The sequence below is a fragment of the Mesoplodon bidens genome, assembly GCF_964165515.1.
Source record: "Mesoplodon bidens genome assembly, chromosome: 14".
NCBI lineage: Eukaryota > Metazoa > Chordata > Mammalia > Artiodactyla > Ziphiidae > Mesoplodon > Mesoplodon bidens.
The window spans coordinates 37812868-37833474 of NC_138170.1; the positions used below are offsets into that span (position 1 = coordinate 37812868).

The following is a 20607-nucleotide window of genomic DNA, read 5'->3' on the forward strand; positions in this document are numbered from 1 at the left end:
TATGTGAAGTTCTTTAACTCTTTTTGCATTTAAGATTTTAAATAGCTGAATTTCTGTTAAGATCTAGAATTGTTGATACTATTTAAAATTATTTTATTCTATAAATACCTGTTTTTGCTGTTTCAGATCAGTAGTAATTTCACTTCGTCTTCTTCCAAAACTGTTTGGTACTTTTCAGCAGTTTGGGAGCAGTTATGATACACATTGGATTACAATGTAAGTAAATAAAAGAAACAGAAGTATTCATTTTAAAGATTTTTTCCCAGTCATAATTATCAAACAAGGTTTTGAGTAACTTACTAGCTTTTATTCTGCACCAGGAAAATTTGAATTTTGTGTAATTCAAATGTTTGCTTAGATTTCTGAGTGCTGTCTCTGCCACTTAGTCCCATGGAGATTATGTATATCCCTGTCACCAGGAAGTCTGACCTTTGTACTCATTGTAGTTTGAGAAAAATATTGTAGCAATTAATGCTTTAATTTTAAGGTAAAGATTTTTAGTGTATCTGACCATGGCAAAGGACTCCTGAAGAAGATCCACACATTAAACACTCTAAGATGCCTTTAATGTTTCCCATTAGTAGGAGTTGGTTCTAGACATTACATCACATTAGGGATAATTTTGACACCACCCTATTACTCCTTTACATATATAGAGAACTTATGATTAATGTTAAAGAATTCTTTCAAGGATAGTACTTTGATGTGATATTGACCTAATGTTTGAGAATATTCTAGAGAAAGTTGGCTATCACACTCACTTCATTAGCCTCTAAGAATGTATTATTTGCTTTATTCAAAATAGACTTTTTATAGAGATTTCAGAGATTTTAAATTTTAGGAAAAATTAGACCTGTTGAAGGATTTATTTGTGAGGTCAAGTAGGATGGAGTTTTATCTAATTCCTTCTCAAATCTAAGATTAGTTAGTAGGAATACTTGCTTTCAAAATGAATATGATTTTAAAAATTCTTAGAAGTCTGTACTATAGTTCTAAATAAGATGAAGTTAGTTCTTCTGAGTTATAGCCCTTGCTGTTTTTTTTTCTTTTAATAGGGGATCTGTTTAACCTGAACCTCTATTACTGTTTTTTTAATTTTTTTTTTTTTTTTTTGGCGGTATGCGGGCCTCTCACTGTTGTGGCCTCTCCTGTTGCGGGGCACAGGCTCCAGACGTGCAGGCTCAGCGGCCATGGCTCACGGGCCCAGCCGCTCTGCGGCATGTGGGATCTTCCCAGACCGGGGCACGAACCCGTGTCCCCTGCATCGGCAGGTGGACTCTCAACCACTGCGCCACCAGGGAAGCCCTATTACTGTTTTTTAAAAATCATCTTAGAAAGTCTCTTTCTTTGGTTACTATTTCAGTGTGACCCTAGTGACAATTCTATTTGTGAGTGCAAGAAAATTCTTTGAGATACTAAACAGAGGAGTAGGGGAAAGCATTTAGCATCCTTTAAGTACAAGAGTACCATGAGTTTTATTTCATTGACTCTCTTCCCATGGTTTTTAAATGGCTGAATTACAAAATTCAAAAGTATTAAAGTGGGGCTTCCCTGGTGGCGCAGTGGTTGAGAGTCCTCCTGCCGATGCGGGGGACACGGGTTCATGCCCCGGTCCGGGAAGATCCCACGTGCCGTGGAGCGGCTGGGCCCGTGAGCCATAGCTGCTGAGCCTGCGCGTCCGGAGCCTGTGCTCCACAACGGGAGAGGCCACAGTAGTGAGAAGCCTGCGTACTGCACAAAAAAAAAAAAAAAAAAAAAAGTATTAAAGTGATTCACTTGTAGCTTACCTGGGCAAGTTGGTATTGTAGTCATGTGAGGAGGTTTGAATTAAGGAGTAACAAAAGATAACATTCTTACAGAAGTGTGAAGCTGTGAATATTCAGTTACTTATCTAGTATACCTGAACTTAAGTCTATTGAGTTGAAACCCTTTTAGCTTGTTCCTTAAGTTAAATATAAATAAGCTTAGTTAATTCCAACATGATACTGGTATCCTAAATCTTATCAAGTGGATCACTTAAAAGAACTGAGCTCTTATGAGTAGTTGGCATCAATAACAACAAAAACTTCCACTTGGTGTGAACCTATTATGTGCAGTAACACTCAGCATTTGGTACATACTGTCTCTTAAACTCTTACGGCCCATATTTTAAAATAGGAAATTATCTCTGGTATCTTAGTAAATCTTCAGGTAACCAGCAAACAGACTGGTGAGTGATTGGCAATGCAAGAGTAACTTATTTGGGGGCTTCCCTGGTGGCGCAGTGGTTGAGAATCTGCCTGCCAATGCAGGGGACACAGGTTCGAGCCCTGGTCTGGGAAGATCCCACATGCCGCAGAGCAACTGGGCCTGTGAGCCACAACTACTGAGCCTGCGCGTCTGGAGCCTCTGCTCCACAACAAGAGAGGCCACGATAGTGAGAGGCCCGCGCACCGCAATGAAGAGTGGCCCCTGCTTGCCACAACTAGAGAAAGCCCTCCCACAGAAACGAAGACCCAACACCGCTAAAAATAAATAAATAAAATAAATAAATAAATAAATAAATAATTTTAAAAAAAAGAGTAACTTATTTGGAAAAGAAGGCTATAGCAAAAACATGATGTAAATTATAGTTGAAGTTTTGGAATTTCAGTACTTCGACATGATAGTAGTTATATATGCCAATAAATATTGTGTGAGATAGATTATGTTAGTTATGGACCCTGCTATCTCTAATTGTATTTATCACTATTTCTTTTTTTCTTCTATTGTTTCTAGTTTATTTTAATACCTGAATATTTCTTTGATTAAAATAAGTTATTTAAAAAAATAAGCAGTTATTGACAGTAAAAAAAACCAAGCTGATTGATTCATTTAGTTTACATTATATGTGTTCTGTATGCCAGGCACTCTGCTAAATAATGACCAAGGTACACAGTCCATCCTTAACATGGACTGTGCTGTACTGTTTTTTAATATTAACTCATATTAGTCATTTATAATTAGCATTCTGCCAGAGATTTTATCCCCTTCACAGAGGTTGAGTATTTTGAGATTAAAACACAGTGGTGCTTTAACTTCATAAATTAAGGTGCACTGCTTTATATCTTTTCACAATTCAAATATAAACAGAACTTGTAAGTTTTTGATAATTGATAGATTTTGCTTTTGAAAATTTTTTACATACAGTTTTTTCTCCTGCTCTAGAATAGATTTATTCTCTTACCCTGTGCCTCTAAAACTATTTCTTCTTTCAATTGGTCCAGGTGGGCAGAAAAAGAACTGAACATGATGAAGCTTTTCTTTGATAATTTGGTATACTATATTCAAGCTGTAAGAGAAGGAAGACAAAAACATGCACTGTAAGTATACCTTAACTACGTAAGTTATGTGTAAGTGTTGATTGTCTTTCCTGTGAAAGATAATTTTCCAGTGTTCCTACTCCTACTCCTTTTCTTTCATATAATAAATAAATGTAGGGGCTTCCCTGGTGGCGCGGTGGTTGAGAGTCCGCCTGCCGATGCAGGGGACACGGGTTCATGCCCCGGTCCGGGAAGATCCCACATGCCGTGGAGCGGCTGGGCCCGTGAGCCATGGCCACTGAACCTGCGCATCCAGAGCCTGTGCTCCGCAACAGGAGAGGCCACAACAGTGAGAGGCCCACATACCACAAAAAAATAAATAAATAAATAAATAAATGTAATGAAAATTTTAGTTATGAAATTTTTAAGAGAAAGTTGTTTTTTGTTGTTTGTTTGGGTTTTTTTTGCGGTACGCGGTCCTCTCACTGTTGTGGCCTCTCCCGTTGGCGGGGCACAGGCTCCGAATGCGCAGGCTCAGCGGCCATGGCTCATGGGCCTAGCCGCTCCGTGGCATGTGGGACCTTCCCGGACTGGGGCAAGAACCCGTGTCCCCTGCATCGGCAGGCGGACTCTCAGCCACTGTGCCACCAGGGAAGCCCGAAAGTTTCTTTTTTAAGTTGAATTATATAAGGTTATTTTTATAATTCTTAAGCTTAGGAAAATGTAGCTTATATAACTTTGGGGGTTGATTAATCTTCACTATTGAGTTCTGTTCATAAGTCAGTGTTTTCAGGAATCAAAAGTAAATATTTTTTTCAGAAATCACCAGTATCCTTGTATTAATGTATTAGGGCATTGATTCTAAAACTTATAAATATTTACTTCTGAACAAGTATATTTATCATAGTTAATTTAAAACATTTTCCTTTATTATTATAATTGAATACTAGTATTAGAAAGCTTAGGACGTGTGAAAACGTTAAGAATTGTGATGTTATAACTGGTTAATATTTCATCATTAAAATATCTGGATATATTGAAGTGAGTGTGGATAAGAATTGGTAGAAGTTGGGGTGTTAGTGGTATAGCTGTGTTTAAAACTTCTTATAGGGAGATGCCTGCCTAGAAGGAAGCATGGAGAATTCAGAAAGTTTTTGTTTGTAAGTCAGTTGGTGGAAACTGATGGTCAAGTCTAGGAAACCAGCTAAGTGTCAGTATCAGCATGTCAGTAAATAAGAGAAGTAGGCACAGTATTTATTGAGAAAATATCCACATAGAAAACTTTCATGTAGATCAAAATTGATCAGATTGTAGAAGTGTTCAGAAAAGCCATAGGCCTTTAAAGCATACTTATTCACCTCCAAAAATGAAATCACATTTTCCCCCAACAAATCAGTTCTTTCTCCAGATTACTCTACCCTTCAATGTACCACCCTCCTCCTAGTCACCTAAAACCTGGAGACTTGGGGCCCTTTTTGTATACTTTTATTTCCAAACATGAATAATGATGTTAGTGGTGATAAAAATAGCCAGTATTGTTGATGCTTACTATGTGCCAGATACCTTTTAAGTATTATTAAGTTCAAGATACACAACTTATTTGAAGTAGGAATTCTCATTTTAAAAATGAGAATGTATAAGCTATGAGGTGATAAATAATTTGCCCAAGGTCACAGTTACAAATTTTTATAAATTTATAGATTTTATAAGTAGTGGAGCTAGAATTTCTATAATTCATTTTATAAACACACATTTTATTAATAGTCAAGCAGTCTGTTCTCTGTAATTCATATTCTTGAGTGCCACATTTATACTGTCATTAATCTCTAGTTATCTTAATGCTAAAATATATCCCATGTTTTTTTTTCACAAGTTGACATTTCCACAAACACTGTTCCAGTTCTTTAACCAACATTTGGATCAGTTTTCTTCCCTCAGCCTCCCCCATGCTTGTTAATTCCTTATCCTTATTAAATGAGGAAGGCATTAATGATATTGGTAGAAAGCACATGGGCTTGAGAATCATACAGACCTGCGTTTAGATTATGAATCTATTGTTTTGACCTTATTTCAGTTACTTACCACTGTAATAAATCCCCATTATTTACCTCATGAGTTTTTTCCTGTTTGTTTTTATTTTTTTTAATTAATTAATTTATTTTTGGCTGTGTTGGGTCTTTGTTGTTGTGCGCAGGCTTTCTCTAGTTGCAGTGAGCGGGGGCTACTCTTCCTTGTGGTGTGCAGGCTTCTCACTGAGGTGGCTTCTGTTGTTGCGGAGCACGGGCTCTAGGTGCATGGGCTTCAGTAGTTTTGGCACGTGGGCTCAGTACTTGTGGCTCATGGGCTCCAGAGCTCAGGCTCAGTAGTTGTGGCACACGGGCTTAGTTGCTCCGGGGCATGTGGGATCTTCCCAGACCAGGGCTCGAACCCGTGTCCCCTTCATTGGCAGGCGGATTCTTAACCACTGAGCCACCAGGGAACTCATGAGTTTTTTTTAAGAATTAAATGCAATAATTTAGTAAGCTGTATCTGGCACATAGGTTATGTATAAATTGTAGTTACTTGGCTAAAACAAACTATGGTATAAAATAAACAAGAAACTTGCCTCCTACCCCCATTTAGATTGTCTACTGCATAAAAAATAAATTCTACTTTATTCAGTCTAGTATTCTGGGCTCTCAAAAATCTAAACTCAACTAACCTTTCCTGTTTTATTGTTCAGTGATTTTTTTAGACGTTCTATTCTTCAAGCCTGTCAAATTATTTCTGAGATGTTTCCTTAAATTTTCTCTGTTCCACAGCTTGGCTTACAAAGTTACCTGTATACAAGATACATTCTTTTTAAATCCTTTTAAAATTCTAAGTGTTCTTCAGAGTCTCTTCTCCTTTAATTATTCTTCTTCAAGCAGTGGGGAGGATTAAAGTCTTCTGATTCTGTATCTCCATACATTCTCTCTAAAAGCCTTAAGATCAACAGGGAACAGGAATAAAACCACACTGACCAGCATTATTAGGAGGCAGAATTCAAATTACACGTCAACAGAGAAATAAACACTTAAGTTGCAAAAAAGCTCCCAAAAGAGCCACAGCCTGTGGGCTTGAAGAGCAGGGATGGGAACTTAAGAGAGGAGCATGGAAGACATAGATGAGTCATGCTCAAAAAGAGAAAGTCCAACATTCAGTGTCAAAAAATGTACACAGATCTGAGACTTGGTTGTTGACAGCATCGACAGCAGGGAAGTTGCTCACTTTGTTAGTGGAGGCAGAGAGGCAGAGCTTCACCGAAGCATTCCTTCTTTTTTTTTAAATTTAAAGAAGCATTGTTTCTGTGGTGAAAAAAAAGTCGTGCTCTTTGGAGATGAGTTTTATACTTTTCTAGGGTACACCAGAGTATCCTTCCAGTCCTCCAGTCTGCCTTGTTTCCTGACATTTTAGGAGAATAAAATCTTAGAACAGCTGTCCAGACTATTTTGTTAAAATTTCCTTGATTCTTCAGGCTAAAAACAGAGTTGTACATTTGCTGCTCTTTGTTAAAGCATACTGATTTCATGAGTTTGTGGCACATTACTTTGCATTTGTTCAGTGGTGATTATAGTAGTAGGCAAGTTCTAAGATTTTCACGTAGGACAAAAAGATTCTTGTGACATTAAAGATAACATTTAATTTCATAAATGGACAAGTTTCATATTTCTTGAATCCACTTGCTGCTAGAGAAAATCCTGTGTTAACATTGAGACTATCAAGTGAAAGTTTTTTTTTGTTTGTTTTTGTTTTTTTTGCGGTACGCGGGCCTCTCACCGCTGCGGCCTCTCCCGTTGCGGAGCACAGGCTCCGGACGCGCAGGCCCAGTGGCCATGGCTCACGGGCCCAGCCGCTCTGCGTGCCCCGGACCGGGGCACGAACCCGTGTCCCCTACATCGGCAGGCGGACTCTCAACCACTGCGCCACCAGGGAAGCCCGAAAGATTTTTTTTAAGGTGTCAGCTTGTCACTAAAGTTTCATGCCCGTGGGGAGATTATTTTTGTCCTATATTTTCTGTAATGTCAGGAGCCATGGACAAGCCCACGAGAGTTTATCAGTATTGATAACACTTTTGTTGATTTGCATCCCAAGAAATTTCCTGGTTGGTGATTTCAGCAATCAGTGGGATCCTAACAGAGCAGGCAGAGTCCTTTGAAGTGTGGAGCCAATGGCACTACTGTGGAAGCCGAAGAAGGGAGGACAAAGGGACCGGATCTATGCCTTCTAGGGTTATAGGTCCCTTACTCTGAGATGCAAGTATAGGGGAAGGAAGTATTCAGGAAATAAAGGCACTTTGTAAAGGACAAGAAGACATCATTCCCCTTTTATGTCTGTGACCAACGTTCCCGATACTTAGGGCATATGATGTATGATAGATCTCATGTTTGAACCTGTACTCCAAGGTCTCTGCTACAAAAATCTCTGTCCTTTTAGTAAAAGGATGAAAACTATTAAGAGCAGGCCTTGAATTTTATCTGAATAGTGTTCTAGTCTGTGAGTTCCACCCCCACCCCCCACACCCAGTTCCCAGCCACCTTGCGGTAAGTACTTTCATCTTCATGAAGGGCACTGCAACAGTGACGAAGCAAAAGTTCTTTTCTTTTCCAACGTTAACATGAGACAGTAAAGAGAAGCAAAGATATATCCAGCAAACTCAACCTTTAGGAAACCTTAACTTGAAACTTCAGTGATGAATCTAGTGTAATTTTTGAAACCAGCTAACTTTAGGAAACTTTTAGAATTTTGCACTTACTTAAAGATGTTAAGAAATTGATTTTAGAGGCTCTATGACTCTCTGCAAACTGAGATATAGATCATGGCCCAGACTGGCTGCTGCCTTTTGTTGGCAAGGTAATTTGGGCAGTTCCTCCACAGCCAGCCTTTTGATTTGTAACATAAGAACTCATGATTGATTTAGTCTCATTCATTGGGTACTCAGGTGCTTGTGAGAACTAGAATATTGTGATACCACAGTCACAGTTCAGTACGCAGTTCATGGAGTTGCTAAAGGAATCCTAAAATGCAAACCTGATCATTACTACCTTTCTTTCCCCAACACCCTTCAGTGACTTCCTTATGTGTCCAGAACAGTATCAAACTCCTCTGACATTCATGCTGGCCGTGATTTGGCCCCTGCTTACCTCTTTAGACCCATCTCCTACCCTTCTTCCACCACAGACCAACACTTGCTTCTTAAAATGCTGTACCTTTGCAAATGCCTACAAACTGAATTCCCAGAGAACCATGTGAAATCACCTACTTAACAGGCTTTCAAAGCAACTCTTAAATTATCCATTGAATTTTGTACACATGAATTACAATTACTTAGATTTGAAATAACATTCAAAAATGCTCATTTTGTATCCACTGTTTTCTTTATGAATTAGATTTATGGAAATGATATTTTATTAACATTTCTTGGTAAAGGAATATAGTATTATCCCTGGAGGGACAATGATAATGAAACATGCAATTTCTAGATGCAAATGTTTTTTATTAGCTATTCTAATTTATGTACATACTGGATAATTTTAAAATGACATTTCTTTTGTTCCACTGTTGAGTTCTTATCTACTTATCTAATTTGAAAGTATGTGTTCTAATAATTTGCAGATTTTTATAATATTAAATAACATAAATCTCATATGTAACATTTGGCTTTGTGGCCATTTTTTGTGTGTATAACCAAAGATATAATTTAAATATTTAATAATTCTGAATGTTATTAAATGGAATTTTGCTTATTTCATATAATTTAAGATTAGGACCATTAAATCTTTAAAAATAATTGAGAAATAGGATCTCTCAGTTAATTATTTTAATGACTTTTTAAATACAGGTACAGCCATAGTGCCGAAGTTCAGGTGCGGCTTCAGTTCTTAACTTGCGTGTTTTCAACTCTGGGATCACCTGATCATTTCAGTAAGTTTTTAAATCAGTATTTTAATCAGTGTTTAGATCTTCCTTGGCTCTTGAAATAGTCCAGTTAAATGTACTCATGCCTTTAGACTTCTGTGGTGATCAAATTATTCTCAGTACTGAATGTCCTCTCAGTATGTATGGCAATGGGAACTCGCCACTGACACATTCTTATTTCAGGCTCTGAAAGTGCCAGTTTCTTAATGAATAAATGACTCATTTCAGGAACAAAATATTTGGGATAGGAGAACGTATCATGTTAGAGTGACTGTATTTTTTATTACCTTTGGTTATAGAATATTCCTTTCACTCCGGTTGGAAACAGCCACTGTCTGCATATTATTATCAGGGCTGATCTTATCCAAAATTGGTTGGCTTCATAGGTGATAGAGACTTAGAGACCCTAGTTTTATTTAGATGAATCTCAAAACTCAATTTCATTAACAGTTAATCTTAAAAAAAAAAAAAAAACAGAGAGATTGGTCTGGTACATTGAGAGTGTGGACCATTTCCAAATCCACATGCTAGATATTCTCACAAGAAAGGAGGAAGCTTGATTTCTTTTGGCCAGAGCTCCTTTCCTCTTGCTAGACTGACTGTTTTCTTTCACGCTCCACACACTTCTTTTTCTGTGTGTCCCTGTCAACAAACCTCATTTGTTAGAAGGGCATTCTTTCTTTAGCTGTGGTTAATATAATCAAACTGGTGAGCGTTTTGCTAGCCTGAGAGATGTATTCATGACTCTTAAGTCCATATATGCTTGAGATATGCCATGCATTTATTTTACTGTTTAAGTCTATAATTTCTTCTTTAAGTCAAGCTGTTTGTAATAAATGTCACTAACATTGTGATACCAATAGATATCAAAATGAAGGCACCTGTTTTTGATAGGAAACTTCTGTTTCATATTACTAGGTCATTTATTATACCCATTATGACTCATAATATACAAGAAACAAATAATATAAAATATTTTTTAAAATCTTATACATGGAGAAGTCAATTCAAAACAAATATTGTCAGCATAATTAATTTCATATGACCATTAAGTTTCATGTTTGTTGAGTATAGATTTTTATTGGAAAATGTTAATCACTCTTTTCAGTATTTGAGTAATGAGTTATTTATTTTGCTGCTCCCATTCCAGTGAACACAGTATGTATTCATACACAGTATGTATGGGCTTTCAATAGCTACTGTACATATAGAATCATACTGAAAACTTGGCTTATCCCGCATCATAATTGTACTTCTCTAACTGTCACAGTTCCTTTCAGGTATAATATGGTTACTCCAAAGTTATATTTGATAAGTTAATACAGGTCTTTAATATACCAATAACTGTATTCCTTTAAAAACTTAAAACAATAACAGCAGCTTATACATTGCCTATTGAATGTGAATTGGTGATTTAGCCATTTATGAATACACTTCGGTTTTTTTACTATAATTAACCTGGATGCTTTTTTTTTAAGATTCTTACCTATTTTTACCTGTCTTCATTTAACTCTCTTAATTACTTAATGTGTTTAAGTTATAATATACACTAAAGGTTATTTCTAGTTTTTTTATGTTGGCTCCCAGGGGTACAAATTCTTCTTAGAACAAGTAGTCCATACATTAACTCTTTTTGTGAGAAACTGATTGGATATATTTTTCTGATTAAACTCTTTAGACTGATATTGCTACTAGGTAAATATTGGGTTGGCCCAAAAGTTCTGTTCAGGTTTTTCCATAACATCTTATGAAATACTTTCTGAGGTGCTTTTCATATTCTGAATCTAATCTACTTTTTGGGGGGGCTGGCAGTTCTTACGATTCTATCATCTTTTCACATGCCTTCTGATTCTGGGGAATAAGCCTAGGCTCTAGAATCCCTTATGATATACTTTAGAAATCCCCTGTTACGCTTTTATTCTACCCTTTTGGATTGTCTCACTTATCCATATTCAGACTTGTGATTGCCCTAATGCCTTCTCTTTGATTCTGAATAGTTCTTCTAATTCCTTCTGCCACACTTTGGAATTATCTAATACTTGGGTCAAAGTAGTATACAGATTTTGTCTCATTACATTGGCTTCTCAGCTAATTGTATCCCCTGATGTGTTGCTGTTCTGTTTTAGGCACTTAGTTCCCTTTTGTTTTATTAATCATAAGGATCCCTTTTTTCATAGTTTTCAAAAATAATGCTTATTGGCATTTATTGTTTATCTCCTATGTGCATAGAATGAGCTTTGAACATGACATGGTATCCACTCTATTCTTAACCCTTAAACCTTAGAACTAACTGGACTTTGGGAATTACTTCCCTTTAATCATCTTTGCTGTAATACAATGATATGTTCATATTTTAGGGAAAATGATTTTCCAGAACAAATGACTCTTCTAGGGTACTTACATAAGTCATGTTTTTTTAGATGATTTATATATGGAGTATATTTAACTACATTTGAAAGCATAAATTATATGAAATCTCTTATGAAATTTTATAGAATGCTATGAAATATCTCCTTTATATTTCTCTATATATTGGTGCTTCTAGTATATTTAATTAGGATGAAAATGTTGTATGTACCAGGATTTAAAATTTGTAATTTTTATCTAGGGTTAAGTTTGGAGCAAGTTGATATTTTATGGCATTGTTTAGTAGAAGATTCTGAGTGTTATGATGATGCACTCCATTGGTTTTTAAATCAAGTTCGAAGTAAAGATCAACATGCTATGGGAATGGAAACCTACAAACATCTTTTCCTGGAGAAGGTAATTTTATTTCTTGACAGTTTGTTTCTGTTGTTTTTCTATATTTCCTTTTTCTTTCTTGAAATGTAAACTGTAATGTTCATTTTTTCCTCTTTGATATACTTTTTAAAAAGCTAGACAAGGGCTTCCCTGGTGGCGCAGTGGTTGAGAGTCCGCCTGCCGATGCAGGGGACACGGGTTCGTGCCCCGGTCCAGGAAGATCCCACATGCCGCAGAGCGGCTGGGCCCGTGAGCCATGGCCACTGAGCCTGCGCGTCCGGAGCCTGTGCTCTGCAACGGGAGAGGCCACGACAGTGAGAGGCCCGCGTACCACAAAAAAACAAAAAAAAAACCCAAAAAGCTAGACAAATATACTGCTTTTCAGCAGTCCTTATATAATTTTTGCCACTTAGATTTTGCTTTAATTTTGTCCTCTACAGTGTTTATATCTAAATGAATACTTAGTTTATATTTACAAAAATGTTCCTTAGCTAAAGTACTTAAACTGACAGTAATTAGGGTAACTCTTGGTAAACACTAGTAAGAAATGTGGGGGCTTTTGGTGTGTATTTTAAAAAATCATGGGCTTCCCTGGTGGCGCAGTGGTTGAGAGTCCGCCTGCCGATGCAGGGGACACGGGTTCGTGCCCCGGTCTGGGAAGATCCCGCGTGCCGCGGAGCGGCTGGGCCCGTGAGCCATGGCCGTTGGGCCTGCGCGTCCGGAGCCTGTGCTCCGCAACGGGAAAGGCCACAACAGTGAGAGGCCCACATACCGCAAAAAAAAAAAAAAAAAAAAAAAAAAAAAAAAAAAAAATCATGAGTAACATTGTAGTTGAATTTTTCAGGGGTGGTGCCCACCCCACTAGTGTGAGAGCCGTATTCTGCAAGTCTTTCCTTAAATGGTATGGTTTTAGCCAGTCTTCCCACAGATGTAAGCCAATGTTCAGATTTGTAGATTCCTGGGAAGGCGCTTTAGGAAGTGCTGTCATGATACTAAAGATACTCATCTATCCAATTTTTGTTTTTATTTATCAGGTGCCACAGTTGGTTTGGGTGATAATTTTCCATTTGAATTTTAAAACATTTATGATAATAAAGCAATAGACTTTATTATTCCTATGCTAATATTTGAGATTATAAAGGCTCTCTGGGAAGTCTCTGTGAGAGAGTTGAGTACATATGAATGAGTTTTGGTAATGTAAACTAAATCACTTAATAGATCCAAGACAAAGCTACAAATAGACCTTCAGTTATCTTAATTTCAAGCTCTAACATATACGAACTGTACATGTGGCTATACATCTTATAAATGTGTGTAGTGTAGGTATACAATAAATAATAAAATTAAAAAATTTCCTTTGGTTCGGGTCGGTGTACCTCTCAAAAATTGAAACACGTATCAGACAGGTTTCACTTATGTCATGAATAAAATTTTCATTAAATTATTATCTATTTCTAAATTATCACTAAAAATCTCAGTTGATACGTTTTTTTCTGCAATGTTTTTAGTAAAACTAGGTTTATTAACTTAAATCTGTTATGTTAAATCCAGTAAAATGAAATCTGCTAACTTAATTATCATACTAAACTTCCTTAAAAACTTTTTTTTTTTTTTTAAGATGCCCCAGCTAAAACCTGAAACGATTAGCATGACTGGCTTAAACCTGTTTCAGCATCTCTGTAACTTGGCTCGATTGGCTACCAGTGCCTATGATGGTGGTTCAAACTCTGAGGTATGGATTTAGGTTTGTCATTTTATTAGGTTGGCTTGTAGAATTGTTTTTTTTGTTGTTCCTCGAATTAGATTATTGAATTATATAGTCTGCCAAGCACTGAATTTACTAACTATGCAGATTTTTATTCTAAGGTTTTAAAAAGTTTTATCTTTTGGTTTTAAAAAGTTTTATAAAGCAAAGTTGATAATTTTGCATTACTAAAGATAACCTTGGTTGTACATAATGAAAACTTGGGATACAAACTTCAAGCTATGAAATAAGTAAGTCACGAAGATGTAATGTACACATAGGGAATATAATCAATACTGTAACAACTTTGTATGGTGCTGGATGGTAATTGATCTTATTGCAGTGATCATTTCATAATGTATAAAAATACTGAATCACTATGCTGTACACCTGAAACTAATGTAATATTGTATGTTAACTAACTCAATTAACATGACTTATTATACTTCCTTGATCAGTAAAGAATTTTGCTAAGTAGAAAGGTTGATTTGTCTAAAATCTGTTTTTCATGCCATTTGTTGTGGCCAAGCTTTTCATTGCTCTTGGGCAACTCCAGAGTTCCTATTGGTAACTTCTCTTCTGGAATGGAGTCCACCTAAATCACTTCTGACCATGAGGCATGATGATCAATTCATTAACTGAAGACTGTCACAAATTGCTAGTCTTATCTCTGGTTCTGAGTTCCATTTGCCTAGTTGGGTGGCTGCAAGATTTTGTTGAATGCATTATTCCTAAACTCACCTAACACAGATTGTTATTTGAAAGTCTTCCTGATTGGACATTTGTTTATTAATGATAGCTTTGATTTATGCAGTATCCACTAACATTTTTCATTAATTTTCTTCAGAGGTTGAGTTGTTTATAATAGAAAACTGATGTTAATCTATGTGGTAAAAAATAATTTTAATTGTATTTAGAATGCTTTCATAGTATCTTCCTACCTTCTTTCCTGGTTTAATAGTGTTCTGTTCTGTTTGTTTTTGTTTTTAATTTTTTGGTCCTAACTCTTACTTTGATAGCACTGTGATAAGTTTCAATTTCGTTATTTCAGATAACCAGACAGATCTGATTTACCTAAGTAGTCATACTCTAATTTTGAGATAATACTGCTTTTTAAGTAGATGATATGAACACTAAAGGTGTTCTGTCCCCTATCAGAAGGTTATCTTTCTTCACCCTGCTCAACTTTTGAGAACTTTCACTCTCCACTTTTTCTGTAATTTTCAGTGAAAACTTCTTTTCATCTCATGGTTAATGTCATAAATTTAAATGTCAACTTCGGTTAGCGAATCTTTTTAATTTTCTGTGAATACCTGAAAGCAATGACTTTTTCAGAATAAGTTGGATGAAAGCATTAACATGTTATGCTAATAATTATGTGTTGTTATTACTTTGTAGCATGTTTTGAGGACTTGAGTTTTTCCCACTATGTAGTCACAACTTTTGAGTTAAACATTATACACATACATAGTTAGATGATTTATAACTAAGTATTTTTACAAGTACAGGTATGTTTCAGTGACTGAAGAAATTTCCAAGGCTTTTATCCTTATTAAATATTAGTTAATAACACTAAGTTATTTTAAAATATTTTAAATATTTTATAGGATATTAAAACTCTTTGATGTTGAATGCCTTTTAAATTTGTAACTGCTCTTCTAATAATTTACATTGTTTGACAAATAATAACATTTATAGATGTCATATTTTTCTTTCTTAGCTTTGTGGTATGGACCAATTTTGGGGCATTGCTTTAAGAGCACAGTCTGGGGATGTCAGTCGAGCCGCTATCCAGTATATTAACTCCTATTATATTAATGGTGAGTGATTTGAAATATTGTCTAATAGGTAATTTTTTATGTAAGTATTTTTTGTTTAGCTATAATTTGTTTTCTTTAATATAGCTAAACAAGAATACAGGATTGATACACATATCTAAACATCTGATTTTCAGGTAAAACGGGTTTGGAGAAGGAGCAAGAATTTATTAGTAAGTGTATGGAGAGTCTTATGATAGCTTCTAGCAGTCTTGAACAGGAATCACACTCAAGTCTCACTGTTATAGAAAGAGGACTCCTTATGCTGAAGACACATCTGGAAGCATTTAGGAGAAGGTAATTTTTTAATACCACATTATTAGAATGAATTTTAGGCTTTTTTTTTAATGCTGATATGTCCAAAATATTCTTAAAATTAAACTAAAGGTTTTCTTGGGGGCAGGTAGAAAGCATAACGTACCAAAAGTGAAGGGTTAGTAATGGAAGTAATTTTTATTCATGATATGTTTTTGCTGTGGAATAGGCAATATAGGTTCCTGGTAAATACTGCAGAGCTTTAAAAATCATAAGACTGAGAAGATATGCATGAATAAGAATCTCTAGACAGAATTCCATCTCTGAGAAAGTATTACTATGATTGAAATGGCAGAACACCACTACCAAAAAAAGTTTCACTAAAACCCTCACCAAGAACATCAAATAATCTCTCATAGTTGAATCAAGTTGAGTCATTTGTTTCATTTGCTGTTTTTTTTTCTTCCTGGACTAGGAGACAGTATTTTAATTTTGAATTTCCATTTACCATGGAAACATGATCAAAAAATTCTGTGTTAATGAATATCTGTATAATTAATTTAGACATACCCTGTGTAATACAGAAATAAAGCAAATTAACATTTATGAATATATCGACTGAATTGAAAGGTGAGTAGATAGTTTTAATTAAGAAATTCTGTTTGTTAAAAATCATGAGTAAATGTAAAAGTACAAAGAACTGTTGAAAAAAATTGTTAAAATTAATAACTTCTTTCAACTTCAGAGCTCAGTTTGATAATGAAAAACTTATACAATTTGTATATATTGACCTTTTGTTTAAAATATCAGGGAATACTGAATAAAGATTTTCTACACATTCCTTATAAATAACATGGCTCCATGCTTTAAAACATTTAGGCATCGCAAAATTCTTCATTTTGATTATGATTATAATTTGTGGAAATTCTACTTAATTCCTTGTGTTTTTAAAGAATGTGTAAGGGAACGCTAGAGGTTTTCGCACAGAAACTTCACACTGCCTCATAATTTTTTTTTTCTTTTTTTTTTTTGGTGGTATGCGGGCCTCTCACTGTTGTGGCCCCTCCCATTGTGGAGCACAGGTTCCCGACGCGCAGGCTCAGCGGCCATGGCTCACGGGCCCAGCCGCTCCGCGGCATGTGGGATCTTCCCGGACTGGGGCATGAACCCGTGTCCCCTGCATCGGCAGGCGGACTCTCAACCACTGCACCACCAGGGAAGCCCTGCCTCATAATTTTGACCACTTTAAAAACTAAAAATAAAAAAGCAAATATGGTGATACGTTTTATTCAAATTAATAAAAAGTTCATACATACTCATAAAATTCAGATATTACACTAAGATAATACTAAAGAAAATCAAAGTCTCTATCTTTTCCTGTCAGAGATATTTACTCTTAATGATACTAGGTATTCTTCTAAAATTTTCTCTATGCTGCAGGGCCTACAAACAAACCAAAAAGGTCCTTTTGATTCAAGCCTCTAGTCCTCATACAATGTTACTAATGGTTTTTAAATAAGCACTTATTTTAAAAGTCTTTAAAAACAAATTGTTTCCTAAGATTCAATGGTACGTTTTATAAGTTTAATGAATTTCAGTTCAAAAATTCCTTCTCACATGTACCAACTTTTTTCTAACTCAAAAAAATTGATTATAGTATCCTTGATAGAAGTCTTTGTATTTGTTTATGTTTTACTCTAAAAGTTAATGTTGGTGTTAAATAATTTATATAAATACTATTTTGTGGATGGCAAGTAAAGAGACTAGGAAACAAATGAATATTCAAAAGCTAAGAGCTAGTTTTAAAAATTAGGAATTTTCATGCAAATCCTTGTGTAGTGTCATTATACAGTTTCAGGTGCTTAATGTGCTTAATGCTACTCCTAATTTAAAATTGCCTTAACATTTATAAAATGAAAATACAAAGTAATTATTGTGTTTATGTATTCCTTATATTTAAAAAGTAAATAAAAAATGTCTTTTTAAAAGCGTTGCTACAACTAATTTAAAATTGCCTAACATTTATAAAATGAAAATATAAAGTAATTGTTGTATTTATGTATTCCTTGTATTAAAAGAGTAAATAAAAATGCCTTTTTAAAAGGGTATTCTTTAAGAGAAAAAAAAAGGGGTATTCTTTTTAAAAAGTTAAGGTTATAGTCTTAAACAGTCGTTTCAACCAGAAACGATCTTGTTTCCCAGGGTACATTAGATAATGCCTAAAGACATTTTTGATTATCACAGCTTAAGGGAGAAGGCGGTGCTGTTGGCATATAGTAGGTAGAGGACACTCCCAAACATCCTGCATTGCACCAGATAGACCCCTAATAACAAAAAATTATCAGGCCCAAAAAGATTACTGTTTTGCTCGTAGAAGCTGGACATTGGATCACTTCTAGGAAATCAAGTACATTTATTCCCTTACTTGCCCTCCTTCTATTTTAGAATTGCTGATTAGGTTTAGACATTGATAATTTTTTCTTAACTAAATTCAGGTACCTTGGATCCTGTCTTCAACAACTGAAAATAAGTTAGAAAATTAATATTTAGTGAGTGTCATGCTAGATGCCTGTTTCCTTTGAAGTATTAATCTTTATAACTCATTTTATGATTTTAGCAGTCATGGAATCGGCTCTCAAGTTGTTAGGCTGGTTAACATATATTTACTACAATACAGTTCTGTCTTTGAAAAATATTTCCTAATACCTTTTTTCCTCTTTTGAAAATAGGAATGACAGCTTGCCATTTACTTACCGGATTAGTTTGTTTTCTTTAAATTCCTCCTGCCTCTGCTACTCCCCTGCGTCCCAACCCCCTTTAAAAAAAAAATTGTTCCTAATGGGTCTTTTCTTTTTTTTTTCAGTAATTTTTCTTAGAAACTAATTTTTAAGGAGCTCTTAGCTATATTTACACATTTAAGTTTGATTCAATATGATGAATCCAAACTTAAACTTAATGTTGTAGAGTAAATTGGAATGTACTGGACCCTTTTGTGGGTGCTTTCATTTTGTAAAATAGTAAAAACTTCTGTAACATTAAAATGGTTTATAATGATATCCTTCCTATGTGTGGTTTTTGTGTGTTTTAGGTTTGCATATCATCTCAGACAGTGGCAAATTGAAGGCACGGGTATTAGTAGTCATTTGAAAGCACTGAGTGACAAACAGTCCCTGCCGCTAAGGGTTGTATGCCAGCCAGCTGGACTCCCTGACAAGGTAGTTACATAGTTTTAGTTTCCAAATTGATAACATTTCCCAGTTCAACTATATGTTCTTTTTGTATTTTTAAATTGGTTGCATCTCATATTTCAGATGACTATTGAAATGTATCCTAGTGACCAGGTAGCAGATCTTAGGGCTGAAGTAACTCATTGGTATGAAAATTTACAGAAAGAACAAATAAATCAACAAGCTCAGCTTCAGGAGTTTGGTCAAAGCAGCCGAAAGGGAGAATTTCCTGGTAAGTCCATCAGTTCAAATTTTCATATCTTCTAAGTTCTATTATATATCGACTTCACACCTTTACTTCTTTGAAGACTACCAACCATGTTCATGACTCTCCCCGCACCCCTTTCCCCCACCCCCACCATGCCCTCCCCTACCCTTGGTATGGTGCCATTGATTCTTAGACAGGAGTTAAGCTTTATTTTTTTTTAAGATGTTATTTGCAAACAGTTGTCCTCATTTTTCTCAAAAAAACTCTACTTTTGGAGGTTATTTTATAAGCAGTGTGGGAACTAATAAGTTTAAGTGTCCATACACTACCTAGTACCCAATTTTGCCCAATAAATTTTTTTTTCTATTCTGATATATTTTGTTGTTGTTTTGAAGCATATGAAAACAATACATCATTAAGTTCCATCTGTGCATCTCCCCTTACTTCCAAAAAAGTATCATATTAAGAAATTTTTCATGTGGGCCTGATAGGTATATTTGATTCTTCCCTTACTGTTAAACCACTGGTGCATCTTTAGTGTCTTTCCATAGCACATAAAATAGGAGCTAAACAGAGGAACAACCAGGAAAGCTGTTGATTACAGTTTAAATGTCTGACATTGTAACAGGCTAACTATATGTTTAGGGAAAAAAGTCTTAAAGTTTTAAAAGCTTCTTTTTTAGAACTTTTAACCTGCTTGTGTGCAGAGTGATAATTCTTTGGCATCTTTTAGTAAGGAGCCAACAATATTGCCACACCGTGCTTAAGATGAAAGTATATGTATGTGTCTTCTAAAGTATATCAGATCCTTTTTTAAAATTAATTAATTAATTTATTTATTTATTTTTGGCTGTGTTGGGTTTTCATTGCTGTGTTCGCGCTTTTCTCTAGTTGCGGCAAGCAGGGGCTTCTCTTCGTTGTGGGGCGTGGGCTTCTCATTGCAGTGGCTTCTCTTGTTGCAGAGCACGGATTCTAGGTGTGCAGGCTTCAGTAGTTGTGGCTCGCGGGCTCTAGAGCGCAGGCTCAGTAGTTGTGGCGCACAGGCTTAGTTGCTGCACGACATGTGGGATCTTCCCAGACCAGGGCTTGAACCCATGTCCCCTGCATTGGCAGGCAGATTCTTAACCACGGCACCACCAGGGAAGTCCCAGTATATCAGATCTTAAATTTTGTTTTTGAATAATTAATAAGTATTCTTGGTTAGAGGAATAGAGGTTGAAAAGTCTCCTTCCTACCCCTATCTCTGAATCTCCCATTTCCCTTTCCTGAGGCAAATGTTCTTAGGTATTTTTCAAGAGATAATAAGATTATAATGTAAGAATATTTGTATATATACAGTTGACTCTTGAATAATGTGGGGGTTAGGGACACCAACCCTCCACACAGTCAGAAGTTC

General features: G+C 35.7%; 1 protein-coding gene across 4 annotated transcripts in view; it reads left to right on the forward strand.

The window, feature by feature from the left end:
* The window catches only part of USP34 (ubiquitin specific peptidase 34), a 245101-nt gene that overhangs the window by 123402 nt on the left and 101092 nt on the right, over positions 1-20607 (forward strand). For all 4 annotated transcript variants that reach the window (XM_081253585.1, XM_081253587.1, XM_081253586.1 and 1 more), the window contains 9 exons: positions 127-216; positions 3246-3341; positions 9142-9224; positions 11827-11981; positions 13579-13692; positions 15425-15524; positions 15659-15818; positions 18865-18991; positions 19088-19235. In XM_081253585.1, coding sequence (XP_081109711.1) covers positions 127-216; positions 3246-3341; positions 9142-9224; positions 11827-11981; positions 13579-13692; positions 15425-15524; positions 15659-15818; positions 18865-18991; positions 19088-19235 — 1073 coding nt within the window. The remainder of the gene's footprint in view (positions 1-126; positions 217-3245; positions 3342-9141; positions 9225-11826; positions 11982-13578; positions 13693-15424; positions 15525-15658; positions 15819-18864; positions 18992-19087; positions 19236-20607) is intronic.